Source organism: Aulonocara sp. 'chitande type north' Nkhata Bay, linkage group LG12, assembly GCF_057382095.1.
Source record: "Aulonocara sp. 'chitande type north' Nkhata Bay isolate Kocher_YH1m ecotype deep benthic linkage group LG12, A_spYH_male_GT1.1, whole genome shotgun sequence".
Taxonomy (NCBI): domain Eukaryota; kingdom Metazoa; phylum Chordata; class Actinopteri; order Cichliformes; family Cichlidae; genus Aulonocara; species Aulonocara sp. 'chitande type north' Nkhata Bay.
The window spans coordinates 2,597,787-2,612,961 of record NC_141355.1 but is presented as its reverse complement, the minus strand read 5'-3'; the positions used below and the strand labels follow the sequence as shown (position 1 = coordinate 2,612,961).

The 15,175-nt window shown below is 42.0% G+C and overlaps 2 protein-coding genes across 2 annotated transcripts; one reads left to right on the top strand and one right to left on the bottom strand.

Moving 5' to 3' along the window:
* Positions 1–72: 72 nt before the first annotated feature.
* LOC147316663 (uncharacterized) lies at positions 73–7,877 on the top strand. Its single transcript, XM_086313044.1, has 4 exons — positions 73–237; positions 2,739–2,918; positions 5,486–5,627; positions 6,573–7,877. Exons 2-4 carry the CDS (start codon positions 2,774–2,776, stop codon positions 6,694–6,696), a joined length of 411 nt encoding a protein of 136 aa, XP_086169170.1. The 5' UTR covers positions 73–237; positions 2,739–2,773; the 3' UTR covers positions 6,697–7,877.
* A 316-nt stretch (positions 7,878–8,193) lies between these two features.
* Positions 8,194–12,557, bottom strand: LOC147316662 (uncharacterized). Its single transcript, XM_086313043.1, is given in 6 exon segments — positions 8,194–8,390; positions 9,725–9,805; positions 9,808–9,936; positions 11,504–11,508; positions 11,585–11,593; positions 12,226–12,557. Coding segments are annotated over 6 exon segments (753 nt in total).
* Positions 12,558–15,175: the final 2,618 nt, after the last annotated feature.

Sequence of the window (15,175 nt, the reverse complement as noted above, 5' to 3'; positions counted from 1 at the left end):
AGAAGAAAAACACGTCACCCCACCTCTCCAGCACCCCTACCAACCACAAACAGACCCAGAGAGCAGCGCTCGGCTCCTTAGCAACAGTGGAGTAGGACTACAGTAACACGCCTGCTCCTAAAATCAGCGTTTGGGTGTGGATCCATACTCAGAGGAACATTACAAAATGGGATTTCATTCAACACTGCACTATGTGGTTCCTCAGGGAGACGTGCTGAAAGACTTGAACTAGAGCAGGTAAGAGCAGAACTTTTATCATAGTTAGAAAGTTGCTGAAAGACAGTCTAATGAACTGTAACTCTAACCACACACACATGCTTCTTGTTAAAACGCTGTAGATAACCCCGCAAGTCCAAGTGACTGAAACCAAAGGGCCAAATCCGTTCCAGAGGTGCATGCCGTCTGTTTTATTTTAAAATCCATGAGGCTGTTGAAGCAGGCTTGTAAAACCTGCGTGAACAGCTGGCCAGGATTGTCCCAGGTTAGAAACAAACGTCTGTCAGGTCTTCTTATACTATACAAATGGTTATTCTCTAATCAGTCTGCTGCTGGCCACAAAACGCAGCGTTATCTAGATAGTGTCAGTTCACAGCAGCAGTCTTTTCAAGATTCTTTATTTTGCGAGATAAAGACCCCACATTATTAAAGAGATCATCTGCTATTAGCAAGCACCTGGGAAAAGTGGGGAGGGAGAACAGGAAGAGGCCGTCTGCATGACCTAGGGTGAGGGAGGGGCACCCAACTGTTACATGTGGTTGTGATTAGTAATATTTTATTTCTCTTAGGACCATACTGAGTTAGATACAGGAACAGAAGGGTTACACACTGAACAACATGACAAAGAGGACAGAAAGTACTGAAGGTTTATGTCTTCGTCTCGGCTTCTTCCATCTAAGCCTGGCATCCTCCTCTGTCACACCAACTCTCTGAATGTCCTCCTTCATTTATGAACCTTTGCTGAGGTCTTCCTCTTTTCCTCCTGCCTAGCTGCTCCATATTCAACATGTATATGGAGTATTGTCTACTTTATCCTCCATCCCTCTTCTGCACATGTCCAAACCATCTCAACCTTACCTCTCTACCTTGACCTTGACATCTTTAAATCTGCAGCCTCCAGCTCTCTCCTGTCACTGCAGCCTTGTAAAGCTTACTTTCATTCCTTTTTCTTTCACTTCTGCTGCTTTTGCTGCCACAAATCATCCCTAACGCTTGTTTTCACCCACTCCACCATCCCTGCACGGTCTTTCACTTGTCTTGTCCATTGCTTTGACATCAGGCATTAAGTGTGGCAAGCTGATCTGAAACAAACAAACATGCACAAAATGAACTAAAGAGCACATTGGATTTTAAATTACAAGAACAGTCCAAATGTGATTTAAAGACTCAGTTTAATTCAGTTCAATTCATTGTGATTTATGCAGTGCCAAATCACAACTGTTGCCTAAAGGTGGTTTATATTGGAAGGTAAAGACCGTGCAATAACACAGAGAACCACAATGGCCAGAGCCAGTAGCTGTTTCTGATACGGGCGACATGGGCAGTTGCCCAGGGCGGCATCGTGGTGGAGGCGGCATCCAACAAACAGCCAAACAAAGACAGATACATCCATCCAGCCCTCCCTGTTTAGAATTATTTTTATCCCAGAGGTTGTGGGTTGACCCTGAGGTGATGCACACTCCTGAGTGTATTTTTGTTTTCGCTCCTCTCAGTCAGGAGGTTTGAATGGATGTAGGTTGACTCTAGGAGAACAGACCTCTGATTAACTACCACGCTAGCTAAAGGTTTTAATTTTAATTCTTTCTTCAGTCTAAGAAAACATACCAGGCGCATATATCCATATGCAAGCAAATGGATATCATGACAAAAAGCAACACTGTGAATTAGTGAAGGAGTAAAAGGCTTGGCATTCTTTAAAAGAAGCATAAGAGTAACTAAACTGATAATCAGCCATTAGAAAATAAATCAGTATCTATTCGTATTTTCCATTTAGATCCTTTAGTGAGCATAAAAACTGCTGAATTTGCTGTTGTGTTGTCAGTCATGTGTTATAATACATTTCATATTTTGGTTCACAGACTGTTGAATTTCATATATCAACATGTCATCTTGGCTGATTTTGGAAATTTGTACAGTTTTGTGGGAATTTTACACAAATGCTTTGTTACCAAAAGATTAAGTTTATTTGAAAATAATGTGCAGATGCAGCAGTAATGTTGCAGTCTCGATTTTATACTAGTACTCACCACCAAATGAAGAAGCAAACACAAAAACGAGTTGTTTAGCGTGCACAGGAAACCAAAATAAAATGGGGTTTTTTATTATTTATGACTTTTTGCATCGCTGAGACTTTAGATGAATAATTAAAAAAATGTAATTAATGTGGTACAGATGTCCCAGGCCCTGTGCACCGCCTACAGACTTCCTGTATGCAGAGTAAGAAATATTCAGGCCATGTGGTTGACACATTATGTTGTAACATGTAAACCATGGTTTTACTCTGAGAATGCAGATTTTTTATATATATATCGCTATATATTATATAGAGATATATACATATGTTTCAGCTCCTACTAAGTTCAGATTCTTAGAAGTATTTTTTTCATGTAACTCCTTAATTTCATGAGAATTGCAAGGCCCATAAAAGTGCTTAGTGTAATAGCGTTCAAAAACAAACCTAGTGAAAGTACATTTGATGCTCACTGCCTGTGTCCTGTCTGTCTTTGCATGTTTGCTGACAGATGAATGACAGCAGCACTGTGATAGAGGTGAAAGCATGAATGACCACAGTGAGCAAAGAAGGAACGTTCAGTCCAAATCCTTTCAAGCGGGTACAGGACTCCACCTCCTTCCACCAAGACTGAGGACGTCTACTGGCACGTGGCTTTCGTCCAGAGACTCTGAGCGTTTGGGCCTCCAAGGTGTGTAGTATCAGTTTTAAAATATTGTGAGTGCTCACATGGCCTCACTCCCTGGTATCTAGCAGTTCTGCGTCCCATGCTGCTAACTTTATTTCTCAGTACCTTCCAGTAATTATAAATTCCTGCTTGGCTTGTACATTCTCAGTCACAGCCCCAAAACTCTGGAAGCTTCTCCCTCTTCAGATTAGCTCCTCTACCTCACTAGCAGTCTTCAGTTCCCAACTGAAAACATACTTCTTTTCATGAGGTTGTTCAGCTTCAGACTAGCTTTAACATAACGTGTCGTTTTCTGCAGTGCTTATCTTTCACTTCTATTATTTTGTTATTATTGACTATCATTTATATATTATATTAGTTACTATATTTTTACTCAATTTTTATTTTTATTCCCTTTTCTTTGTAAATTATTTATATTGTTTTTTTGTTTTTATTTTATTTTACTCATGGTGCAGGACCTTGGTCCAGTCTTGACAACATGCTGTGATTGCAGTCAGTGTTTCAAAGACCAGTTCCAGTGGAAAGATAAATATTCCTGTGAAATGGTTTTCCATACGTCACATGTTGTAATGTTTTATCACAGTGTTTTATTTGACTTCAAGGAACAAATGTGATCCAAGACTGAACTGGCAACATTGTTGCTGCCTGATACCACAGCACACCTTCAGTTGTGATTAACAGTAAAGTTTTCTTTCTTTTCACGTTAGTTTACTTTATAAAAGTTTGAGCTTCCACTTAAGAAGGCACTCACAAGATATTTATCTCAATGTGGAATATGATGCCGCCATCTCCAGGGTCTCCCTTTTCCTTAACATACCTATAAAGGTTCTTTGGCAGTGGCACATTGATAACTAACCATAACCCAAAGGAAAAGACAAGTGTAAATGTCAGGAGAATAAAACCTGTCTTGTTTTGTGATGTATGGAGTTATTCCCATTTGTTTTGCTAAATATTGTATATAATATGATGAAGATTAATTTTGTATCATTTGGTCATGTGACATATTACAAAGCGCAGTCCTATAGTTCAGTCACACTAAAGTACAAATAGGATTGCAACCAGGAAAAATGTGTGATACATTCAAGTGTTCATATTCAGTATTTCAGTGCAGTGACCACCACAGTCAGAAGGCGATCGCTGTCCTGCATCAACTGCCTCGCTATTGATGCTAAAAAGTTCTGTTTCAACTTATGCTGAACTGAATTTAAGTAGTTCTGTGTTTGCAGAAATAAAAATAAGATATGTTTACAGTTTTTTTCCATATCATTAAAAACATTATTAGAAACATCTCATTCACAGCTTGAGCCCATTCAGTCCCACATTAACAGCAGACTGATTCTGTCTTATTGATACCAATCAAGACAGAATCACAGCCTCTTCAAATTCATCCACCCCACAGGCTTAGGCTTCAGTTAACGTCCCTCTGTTCATAACAATGTTACCATTTGGATCAATCAATTATAAAAGTTCTTAAACGAAAATGTCAAAATGAATCCTTTGAAATGTAACCTCATGGTTTTAAAACTATGATTTTTAAGCAAACTCAACCCTGACCCCAGTAAATGCTCTTTGAAGTAAGACGTAGATGTCATTCAGATTCATGTATAGGTATTTAAGAAACGTCTTTGATGTTCAGCTTTGAGAAATTCTACAGTTTGATTGATGAAAATAAACCAGATGTGATTTGGGGATTTGATCAAACAATGGTAAAAATGGTAAATGGCCTGTATTTATATAGCGCTTTACTAGTCCCTAAGGACCCCAAAGCGCTTTACATATCCAGTCATCCACCCATTCACACACACATTCACACACTGGTGATGGCAGCTACATTGTAGCCACAGCCACCCTGGGGCGCACTGACAGAGGCGAGGCTGCCTGACACTGGCACCACCGGGCCCTCTGACCACCACTAGTAGGCAACGGGTGAAGTGTCTTGCCCAAGGACACAACGACCGAGACTGTCCAAGCCGGGGCTCGAACCGGCAACCTTCCGATTACAAGGCGACCTCCCAACTCTTGAGCCACGATCGCCCCAAACACAATATCGTCTTTATTATTGAGAACTATCTGGTATTCATGTGTACGTTTCGCAATGATGGCTAAAGCTGCTGTTTTTTCACACTGCTAACCACTTAAAAGAGCTTTTGATCAACACACATGCACACAAACACAACAGCTTCCATCTGCCTGTAAATCTCTATAATCATATCCAGACAACATGCGTATATGAATTCTTCTTCTGGCTTTGGAGAGAAACAGATGTTTGTGGTGACTTTAGCAAATAATCTCATTTCATTGTCAACTGACATGAAAGTCTCTGTTTTGCATTCTTTCTCTATTTTTCTATTGGCTTTGCTGTATTTGGATTAATGGATGTTTTTGCTGCAGTTTGGGTAATTGCCTTTTGGATATCCTCTAGTGATAAGCAGACACAGTTGTTCAGATGTAGTCATGCCCAATCTATCACCCAGATCAAGCGGTAAATGACATCTCCAGTGTAGATGTGTCTAAGTTCAAAGCTGCGTGTCTTAGAGTGATAAACTCTTTGAAACACATACTCTGCACAGAGCCCTCGAGAACCCCCTGCGACAGCGAGAGGCCGGCTCGACACACACATCCTGCTTCCACAAAGGTTTCAGAGCTCCATCTATATCTGCCGTCATCACTGTGTGAAGATGAGAAGCAGGACACAGACGGACGGGAGATGAGGTATGAGCACAGAGGCTGTTCTAAGTCATAGGAAATGATGAATCTGCATCACTTTCAGCTTTGTTTGGGATAAACATTTGTAGTTTTCACCCTCCTTTCCCAAACAGGTCTCAGAAGTGATGTCAGCACGAGGGTGGGGAGACAAAAACTATTTTCCCAAGCAATTAGAGCAACTGCAGTGCATGGAAAGTCATGTCCGCTGGGCCTAAATGGGATTTGTTATATCCATGGCATTATTCCATGCAACAAAGAAGGAAAAAGGATAAAGTTACAGGATGTTTTATAAAAAGAAACTCTGTAAAATACCAGTGCAGTGACAGGGGGAGACCCTGGGATTCACTGGAACTGGGTGTTCATCAAGCATGTACAACATTGTCTTGTTTCTCAGAGCCAAGAGCAGTAATCCCACACAGCCGGGTGTAAGCAGAATGACTGCATATTATTCCCATCAGTGTGTTCAGGAGATAGGAGCTGATATTGGACCACGACAGAGCTGTGCTTATATAACATGTAACTGTATCACAAGAGAATTTAACCATTAAGAACATCTTCTTATTTATTTCAGTTTCTTCTTATTTATATTCTTGTTCTTGAGGACAGAATATCTCAACCCAGTCGCTGGTAACATGCTGCCCCCTGCTGCTGTGAGTGTTTTTATTACATTTCTCAAAGGATCATCAGTAAAAAACAAAAACTTCTGAAAGAAACGATGGAATTATTGTACCATTACATCCTAGCTAGAGACGTTTTATTCCCGATGTGGTGAAGATCAGTGACAAACTAGAAAACAAAACATTAGTTAGCTTTTAAAAATAGTCGAAAACATCTCGTAGGAACAGCTAAGGTACTCCTGCATACGCACAAAAACATATACTATACACTATGTACCACGCACACTTATCATACTGGTTCAAACTGGGACATATTCATTGTGTTTCCTTGCAGGAATTTATCAGAGGAGACCAGCGGTGAAGAACGTGAGGTCAAACTAACCATCTCACACGTGTCACACACCAGTGAAGACGAGCCTAATCCAGGACTCAGCAGACCACAGCACATCACCAGCTGATCACAACCTTCTGAGTCAGTTTAACCCCAAAAGAATCACCACATGACCAGCGCACACAAACACACCTAATGAGGTGGTGTAGTTTCTCCTCAGATATATATCAACGCTCTGCTCAGAGAGCTGGGTGACCTCTGAGGGACGACGGTGTTTATGCACTGCAGGGACACCTGAGAAAATGTCAAACTAATGAGATCTCTGTGGACAACTGACATGCCAACATATACTGTTAGTGGAGCAGGAGTGTTGTTTCAAAATAAAACCTGGACAAATGACAGCTGTAGCGACAAACTAGAAAAACGTGAGGATGAAGAGAACAGGACACGGCTAACAAACAACCAAAGAGTTTATTAGAGCGATAGAAACCACAGAGTTCACTGAAGTCCTGTGACGAGCTGATCAAGCACTTCCAGACTGCAAACAGTCCGTTTGAAGGCCGTGTTACTCAGGTGTGTTCACCTGTAACTACAGCTACATAGGTTTGTCAATGACTTTGTACATTTTATTTTGTTATGCTCCACATTCAGCTTTTCTTCCATCCACACGGATGTTGGACTGATTTAGGATTCATGATTATTCAGTTTACCTGATTATGTGTTTTGTGTTGTAATAACTGAGAAGCCATCAATGAATAGAAAGAAGAATTTGTGTATTATTTTGTCTCGTTAAAGACGTTGGTTTCTTAGTATATAAAACAAAGAACTCATTTGTTTTACTTGTATTTATAATAACTATGTGTGATTTTTCTGCGTCAGCGGTCCTTCTGGAAACAAATGATCCAAAGTACACAGTCCATGGTTGTCTGCTGACAGGCAGTCCGCTATCAGCTACAGCTGCTGCTGTTGGTGCACCTGGTGGTTATTGTAGTCACTGTTCTAACTTTAAGGCTTTATAAACCCAAGTGGCCAAGTTACAGGTTATTGCTGTACTTTAGTCTTTTAACATGAGAGTCAATAGGGACTCAGTGATGTGTCAGAAAACAATGAAAAAGCCTGTTTTTCAGTCACTCTCCTCTCTAAAGCAGCAGCCTTCTGTCAGGACAAGCAGGATGAGCAGTGTTCGATCATTCATTACTCACGTACCGTCAGTCCTTTCTTTCATTACAGCTAAAACAGCGTCTGCCAAGTTTCTCTCATGACTGTTTGCATCCATCCTGTAAATTACTGCCATCTCGTGGCTCAATAAAAAAGGCAACCCAAACATGCATTTTCACATCAAAGCTCTTGATTGACTGAATATTCTCAGTTTAAAGTCCCAATTATTCCAGCAGCAGTGGAAAATGAATGAGCTGGAGTTACATTTCTTTTTCCTTTGATTTGTTAATTGTACAAAGAAAAACTTCTTGGCTCAAGTTAAAGTTCTCCTTTTAAGGTGACAGTATGTTATTGCTATCGTCACTGCTGGTTGTTAGTGTTAAAGTGTCTTTTATTAAGCATTCAACAAATCAGCTGTAGGGTCTGACTTGTTCTGTAAGAGGTGTGTGATTCTTCTCATTGTGCTTTAAGCACACTGTAGAATAGAGCCAGGCCGAGGCGAGCTGCAGTGTTCGGCGTCCTGCGTGCAATCTGTCGCATCTGTGTCGCGTCTTCTTGCTGGCCTCCTGTCGGCAAACAGGTAGCAGATCATGCACCACACGCTGTGCTCTGGAGAGATCTGGGCACCACTGCTGCTGCGAAAGGGTCTCAGTGCACAGGAGCCTGTCAGCAGGAAGAAGAACAGCTGGGAGCGACGCTCACTGACACACAAGCAGAAACAAGGATTTAGAGCAGACGAGAGCCTGAGCTTTGGGCTCACAGGGATTACTTCTACATAAGATAAGATAAGATAAGATAGAACTTTATTAATCCCTCGGGTGGGTTCCTCTGGGAAATTCGATTTCCAAAAAGCACAGCAACGACAGAAGTTACAGAGTTATACACACACACACACACACACACACACACACACACACACACACACACACACACACACACACACACACACACACATATATAAATACAGAGACAATATAAATAAAATATACGAAGGGGATAAATAGAATAAATAGGAATAAAAATAAAAATACAAGTGAATTGCACATTTCAAGTATTGAGTCTATTGCACTGTTGACTATTTACAAAAGTATTGCACAAAAGGTATTGCACAGTGAGGTGAAGAGGCACTACAGCTTAGTTGTTCCCCCCTCCTTTGTCCTCCTGTTTCCCCTCCCTCTCCCCTCCAGAGAGGAGTTAAACAGTCTGATGGCGTGTGGGACAAAGGAGTTTTTAAGTCTGTTAGTTCTTGTCTTTGGGAGAAGCAACCTGTCACTGAACAGACTCTTCTGATTGTTTATGGCCGTGTGCAGAGGATGCCCAGCATTGTTCATAATGTCCATCAGTTTCTTTAATGTCCTTTTCTCTGCCACTGTCACCAGAGTGTCCAGCTTCATGCCGACCACAGAGCTAGCCTTCCTGATCAGTTTCTCCAGCCTGGATGAGTCCTTCTTTGCTGTGCTGCTCCCCCAGCACACCACAGCATAGAAAAGTACTCCAGCAACCACTGACTGGTAAAACATCCTCAGGAGCTTCCTGCAGATGTTAAAAGACCTCAGCCTCCTGAGGAAGTACAGTCGGCTTTGGGCTTTTTTATATAGGTGCTCTGTGTTGCATGACCAGTCCATCAACTGATGCCATTACTGGAAACTTGTTTATATGAGCATCTACGTTCCCCTCTCGCCGACAGAAGATGGGAAGAAACTATAAACTTTTTTTAAACAAAACTTTGCACATTAAATGAAAATTAAACGAGCACGACCTGATGTTTGGACTCTGTTACTTGTATACAGTCTCACTATTTGCTTTGTATCACTTTCATCTTGAACAGTCGTGGACTTTGTGACATCTGATCTACAATAAACATCATCACTAAATGATGTTGTTTGGAATCCAAGCAACACTTTCATGCTCCTGCTGAGGAGTGAACATGATGATAAAATGGAACAACATTTTATAAGTTGTTAGGTTTGGATTACTTATTGGACTCAAACCATTACCAAGGAGGAAGTATGCAGCTGCACTGAAGGAGAGGATGATGAGGAAGATGGTGCCTACACCCAGGTCTCCCACGGCACAGGACAAGCACAGAGGCTCTCCACCCAGATCTGCAGGGGCTCCCTGCTGCTCAGGCTCTGCTCTTGGTTGACAGACGTGGACTGATTTGGATTACAGTGGTAATGCACGACTGTCATTGGGAGCTTGTTGTGAGCTGAGACAGGAGAAGAAGACGAACAGCAGAGGGATTGAGCCAACTGCCACATTTGTAAAGCAGAAAAACTTCTTTTCTTCTAGTGATAAAATAATCTCAAATTCTCTGTTTTAAAAGCATATTTAATAAAATACAAAATAAACCCTGTAGCGGTGAATGTTTTCAGGATCACAGTTTCAAATTCTAAGCATCCTCACACCTCTTTGCTGGTGTTTTTTTTTCAGTTGGAGGAGTTTAAACGTGTCGTGTATGAATTATGATTTTAAAACTTCATTTTTTTAAACATGTACTTTTCAAAGAGTTTACTACATGTCCACTCAGTTGGACAACTGATGTGTATGGAGTGACACATCAGTGTCCAATGTAGTGGTAGCGCTGCAGAGATGATATTTCTCGACTGGCCGGGAACGCCGTGGTGTTCCCCGACAAGCTGGAGGAGGTGTGTGGGGAGAGGGAGGTCTGGGCTTCTCTGCGACCCTGCTCTGCATAGGAGGAAGAAGATGGATGGAGATTTCACAGTGGCTTTCATTCTTTATTAGTGTTTGCAAAGATCTGACCAGTTTTAGGTACTAACTTTAACTGCTTGTCATATCACATGTTAGTGAGTAAGGTAAAGAACTACTTTCACCTCTCATTGTTAGTACTTTGAACTACTGCACTTCACAACTTTTCAGTTTACCTGTACTGAAATAATGCTACAGTGTCGATACACACACACACACACACACACACACACACACACACACACACACACACACACACACACACACACACACTCACACACACACACACACACACACACACTCACAGCAATCGACTGAAAGACTTCAAGTCTAACCTGACAACATTTATGGGGAAAAACCCACTGACCTTCATCACAAATGACCAAACATCACTTTAAGAGGATTTAGAGGATTTAGAGGAAACAGGTTGTTTAAATTATCAGATGGAGACTTTTGTGAATTCAGTAAAAAAAGAAAATGACCAAAGAACGCCTGTCACATCAAACCCAAAGAGGCAACAATTAGTCTACAACTGCATATTTTCAATGGCAAGAAAAACACATCCCATTAGAGCTGTGGGTTTAAAGGGGGTAAAATATAAAGAAACGAGGGGTGGGTTGAGAATTTTGCACAATATTGTACATTCATCCCCGAGTAAGACTGAAGGAAAGAGATGACTTCTATAAGACTATAACGTCTCTCAGTAAATTCCTTTAACTGGGCTGGTTCTTCAGCCACGGGCCTTTTTTACTCCCAAACACCAAGAACACACACAGCGCTGTGATCTCAGTCAGCAGCTGCACAGCCTCTTGAGTCACGACATGGTGTAGATTTCAGGCGGGAGCGCTGGGGACACACTCCCCCAATATTTAGAACACATACATTTACAACAGATGAACTACGACAACAGTCCTCAGTGAGGAACAGGAGAGTGTGATGAGCAGCGTTTGGAGAGTTTTTCAAGGTTCTTTCAGCTATTAAAACACATTTACTATAGCTGAACATGCACATTCATGAAGACACGAGACAAGCCTGATGTTAGACCAGTCAGCTCAATGCGTAACCATCTCTGGAAGGATGAAAACACAACACAGCACAACAGAGTCAAACATGTTTACAAAATAGGACAATCAGGATAAAATTACCTGAGAAACCTGCAGAGAATTTTTAAAGCAATCCAGAACAGAAACCTCACAGCAGTTTTTTCCAGTTTATGTCAGCCAGTGCTAATTTTGTTTGAGCATGCGTTCCTTTAAAGACATCGATACTGATGTTGGAAAAGGTCAAGTGGTGCATTAACAACTAGAATGTGGGAAACTTGCTGTCTTACAGTTAAAATATCCCGTGCGAGACGTGTAAGGCATCCGTGAGTGCTCCAGAGAAAACCTATGCTCACATTCACAAAGCAGGTCTACAACTACGGAAGAAAGATGTTTAACGTTTAATGTTTTCTGAAAACTCAATAAGCTGTGAGCCACGGCCTTGTGTTTGTGTTTCCTTTACATAAATCAAGACGTTTCCTTCAAAAATGACTGCAGGGTGAAGGAAACAAAGTGTCTACAGTTCAACATTTCCTGGGATTGGATGCCAACACAGAGTACAAAGGAAGCCTTAATCAATGGTGGAAACCACTGGAGTTTATCGAAATGTTTACCAGAGGTTAAAACAGTCAGGTGGGAACTGTTCACAGCTCAAATTCACAGAGAGAGACGTGCTGAGGCGAATAGTCTCTACAGTTGGTGTGACATAAATCTACATGCTCGTTAGAGTAATGCGTCTGTTCTACCTGACAATGAGGCATGCTGCGACATCGGTGCAGTCACTTCCTGTGAAGTCATCCGGCAGGGAGAAATGCTGGCAGGGGCTGAAGGACAGGAGGACCTCTGTGTCCACCGGGACCACACTGCCTGCTGCCACGGGCTTCAAACGACCCAGGAAGCCGTCTGCATCTTCCATAGCCTTCAGGTTTATAACTCCGCTGCCATTCTCCATGATGCATTTGCAGCTGTTGACTCTGAAGCAGCCTGCCTTCTTAGCAGATCTCCCATGAGAGGAGGCAGTCGGGCAAAACAGGCCCAAACAAACAGATAGTGTGAGGAAGACAGCGTTAGGGATCATACTGGCGGTGTGAGCCGCAGCAATGGACAGGGGCGAGTTATGTGCTGTGAGGTACCTCAAGTGTAGCTGACAGTATGGTGAGGGTAGAAAAGTAATTAGAGTAAAGGTGATTACCATTCCTCACATTCCTAAGACTCTCTAAGCTCAGATTAATGCCCCTGCATACACAGAAATACACACAGACAAGCCCGGCGTCCTCATGGAAGAACTCCATCATCACACATTAAAACCATTTTCCTAACTTGATGTACACAGTAGACCAGCACTGATACAGCGCATACTTTACAGGACCTGTGAAGGTGCTCTGGCTTCAGGAGATTAGCACCAATTAGTACTATTACAGGTGCTAATTATTAATATTGTAGGCTCTTTACAGTATGAAACGCCTTGAGGCAACTGTGGCTGTGATTTGGTTCTATATACATAAGATTTAACTGAACCTGTGAACAAGGTAGAGCTTCTATAGAGTTTGGATCTGTCAATCAAACACATCCAACAGATGCTGAGATCGATGGAATCTAGATAATATGGAGAGCTCGTCTTCATGTTCCTCAAACCCTTCCCGAATAATGTTTTCAGTACAGCAGGGTGTGTTATCCTCCTGAAAGAGGCTGCTTGCAACAGGGAACATCACTGCCATCAAGGGTTAGATAGTTGTTTAGATAAGCTGTACGTGTAAAGTCGCATCAGCATGAAAGACAGAACCCAAAGTACATGAAGCAGGCGGTGCGGGAGCTGCATGTCATCAATTTTTGCCTTTTGTATTAATTCTAAACCACTTCAGTCTGATATGAATTGATTGTCTTTTCAGATCTATTTAAATGTGCGTGTTTGTTTGTGGCAGAAATCATCATGTTGCCCTAAAAAACACAAAGTTAAATGGTTGTATAACTTTAAATAGTTTAAGTTCATAGCCTGGGGCTTGCTCGGGCCACTTCGGAGGTGGGGTGCCCTCGGCCTCTCGGCCTGGGGCTCGGTCACTCAGGCACGGCTGGCTGCCGGCGGAGCTCACGGGCGCGTCACTGCAACTCCCCCTGGCTTCTGCTCCGCGGCTGCTGAGTGAGCCCTCATCTGGGACTCTCCTCAGCTCTTTCTGGGACAGTGGTGCGGCTGCCCCTCTGTTGGTCTTCCTTGGTCTATTGTGTTCTGGGGGCCTCTGGATGTCTGGAGTTTTGATCTCCTCCATACCTGCTTCATGCCCTGGAGGACGGGGCTGTGGCCCCCCCACACCCTCTAGCAGATCATTACATGAAGGAACCTTTTAAAAAAACAAGCGCGTCCATGCTCACAGGTGTACACACGGGTGATCACACCCACAAACTACACCCTTTTTGGCTCCTACCTCAAAGCACACTGTGTTCTGTTGATCTTATGTGCTGCACAATAATGTTTAATATTTAGTATTTACTGTCATATTCCCATATATCATTGTGATGTTGTTTATTCTATTACTCTTGTTCTCTTCTGCTTGCTTTCTTTTTTCTTTCTCAGCAGGTGATCCAGGTGATTGATATATGCATTTTTTTTCTCTGCCCGTTCTGTTGGTTTTTGTCTTTTGCCCTTCTCCCCCGTCCCTCTTCTCAGCTGTTTTTCTTTCCCTCTTTCTTTCTCCCCTTCTTTCCCCCAGTCAAGTCTGTCCCGTATTCAGTAAGTGAAAATAAAATAAACAATAAAAGGTGAATCAAATGGACCATTACGGCAAGGCTGGGATGGTCAATTTGGTAAAGTAAATCCGTTGGGCATCTTTCTTTGCCTTTAGACAACAATTCTGATGCAAAAGAGCCAAACGGGACAGGCAGAAAAAAAATAAATAAATAAATAAATGTGCGTGTTTGTTTGTGGCAGAAATCATCATGTTGCCCTAAAAAACACAAAGTTAAATGGTTGTATAACTTTAAATAGTTTAAGTTCATATATCGTGAGGCACTGTTTGCTGACTAATGGTATAAATGTATGTCCCCAAACACCGTGTACCAGCTCCTGTTGTGAAAAACATGTTATTGGCTGCAGTGAGACTTCCAGCGTTGTGCCAGTTAACCCAGCACCATCACTGAGCTGCTGTTGGTAGACATGACAGATCTGATATTAAGCAGATGCTACGACTAAGTTGTTCGTAGTTGCCACAGTGCCTTTGAAATAAAGACTTCACAAATTCACAGCACGAGTCATTCAGTATTTGGGATGTTACTGCCCTGACTGTGCTGCCCTCTAGTGGTGTTTTTGGCTATACACAGGTCATTAGATTGATAAACACAGAATGTCCCTTTGAATTGCTGCTGAAATTAACTTCAGGCCTCTCCTTTTTGAAGGCACCCACCCAAAAAAACCCCATTGGGTTCAAAAGTGAGATTTTTCCCCCATTTAAACAAGCCCACAATGCAAGTCCTTAGAAATCCTGTATAGTTAGGATAGATCAGAAAAAAGTGACTATAGCTGCACAGCAGAGACTGTGTTCAAATGAGGAGCAGAGCCTACTTTTATTTTTTTTAAGAGGCTCCAGACAAAATACGATCCCTCTGACTGTAACAGAGACACTAAAGAGCAACGTTACTATGACATAGAAACATGGTCTGGTTCATGTATGTATTTAAGTGTTTATGGAGAAACAACACAAACAG

Excerpts from the sequence above, each read along its gene's own strand:
- LOC147316663 (XM_086313044.1), top strand. The coding sequence starts at position 2,774 with ATGAATGACCACAGTGAGCAAAGAAGGAACGTTCAGTCCAAATCCTTT. Across the intron at positions 2,919-5,485 it reads TGAGCGTTTGGGCCTCCAAG|AGCCCTCGAGAACCCCCTGC; the intron begins GTGTGTAGTATC and ends TACTCTGCACAG. Across the intron at positions 5,628-6,572 it reads ACAGACGGACGGGAGATGAG|GAATTTATCAGAGGAGACCA; the intron begins GTATGAGCACAG and ends GTTTCCTTGCAG.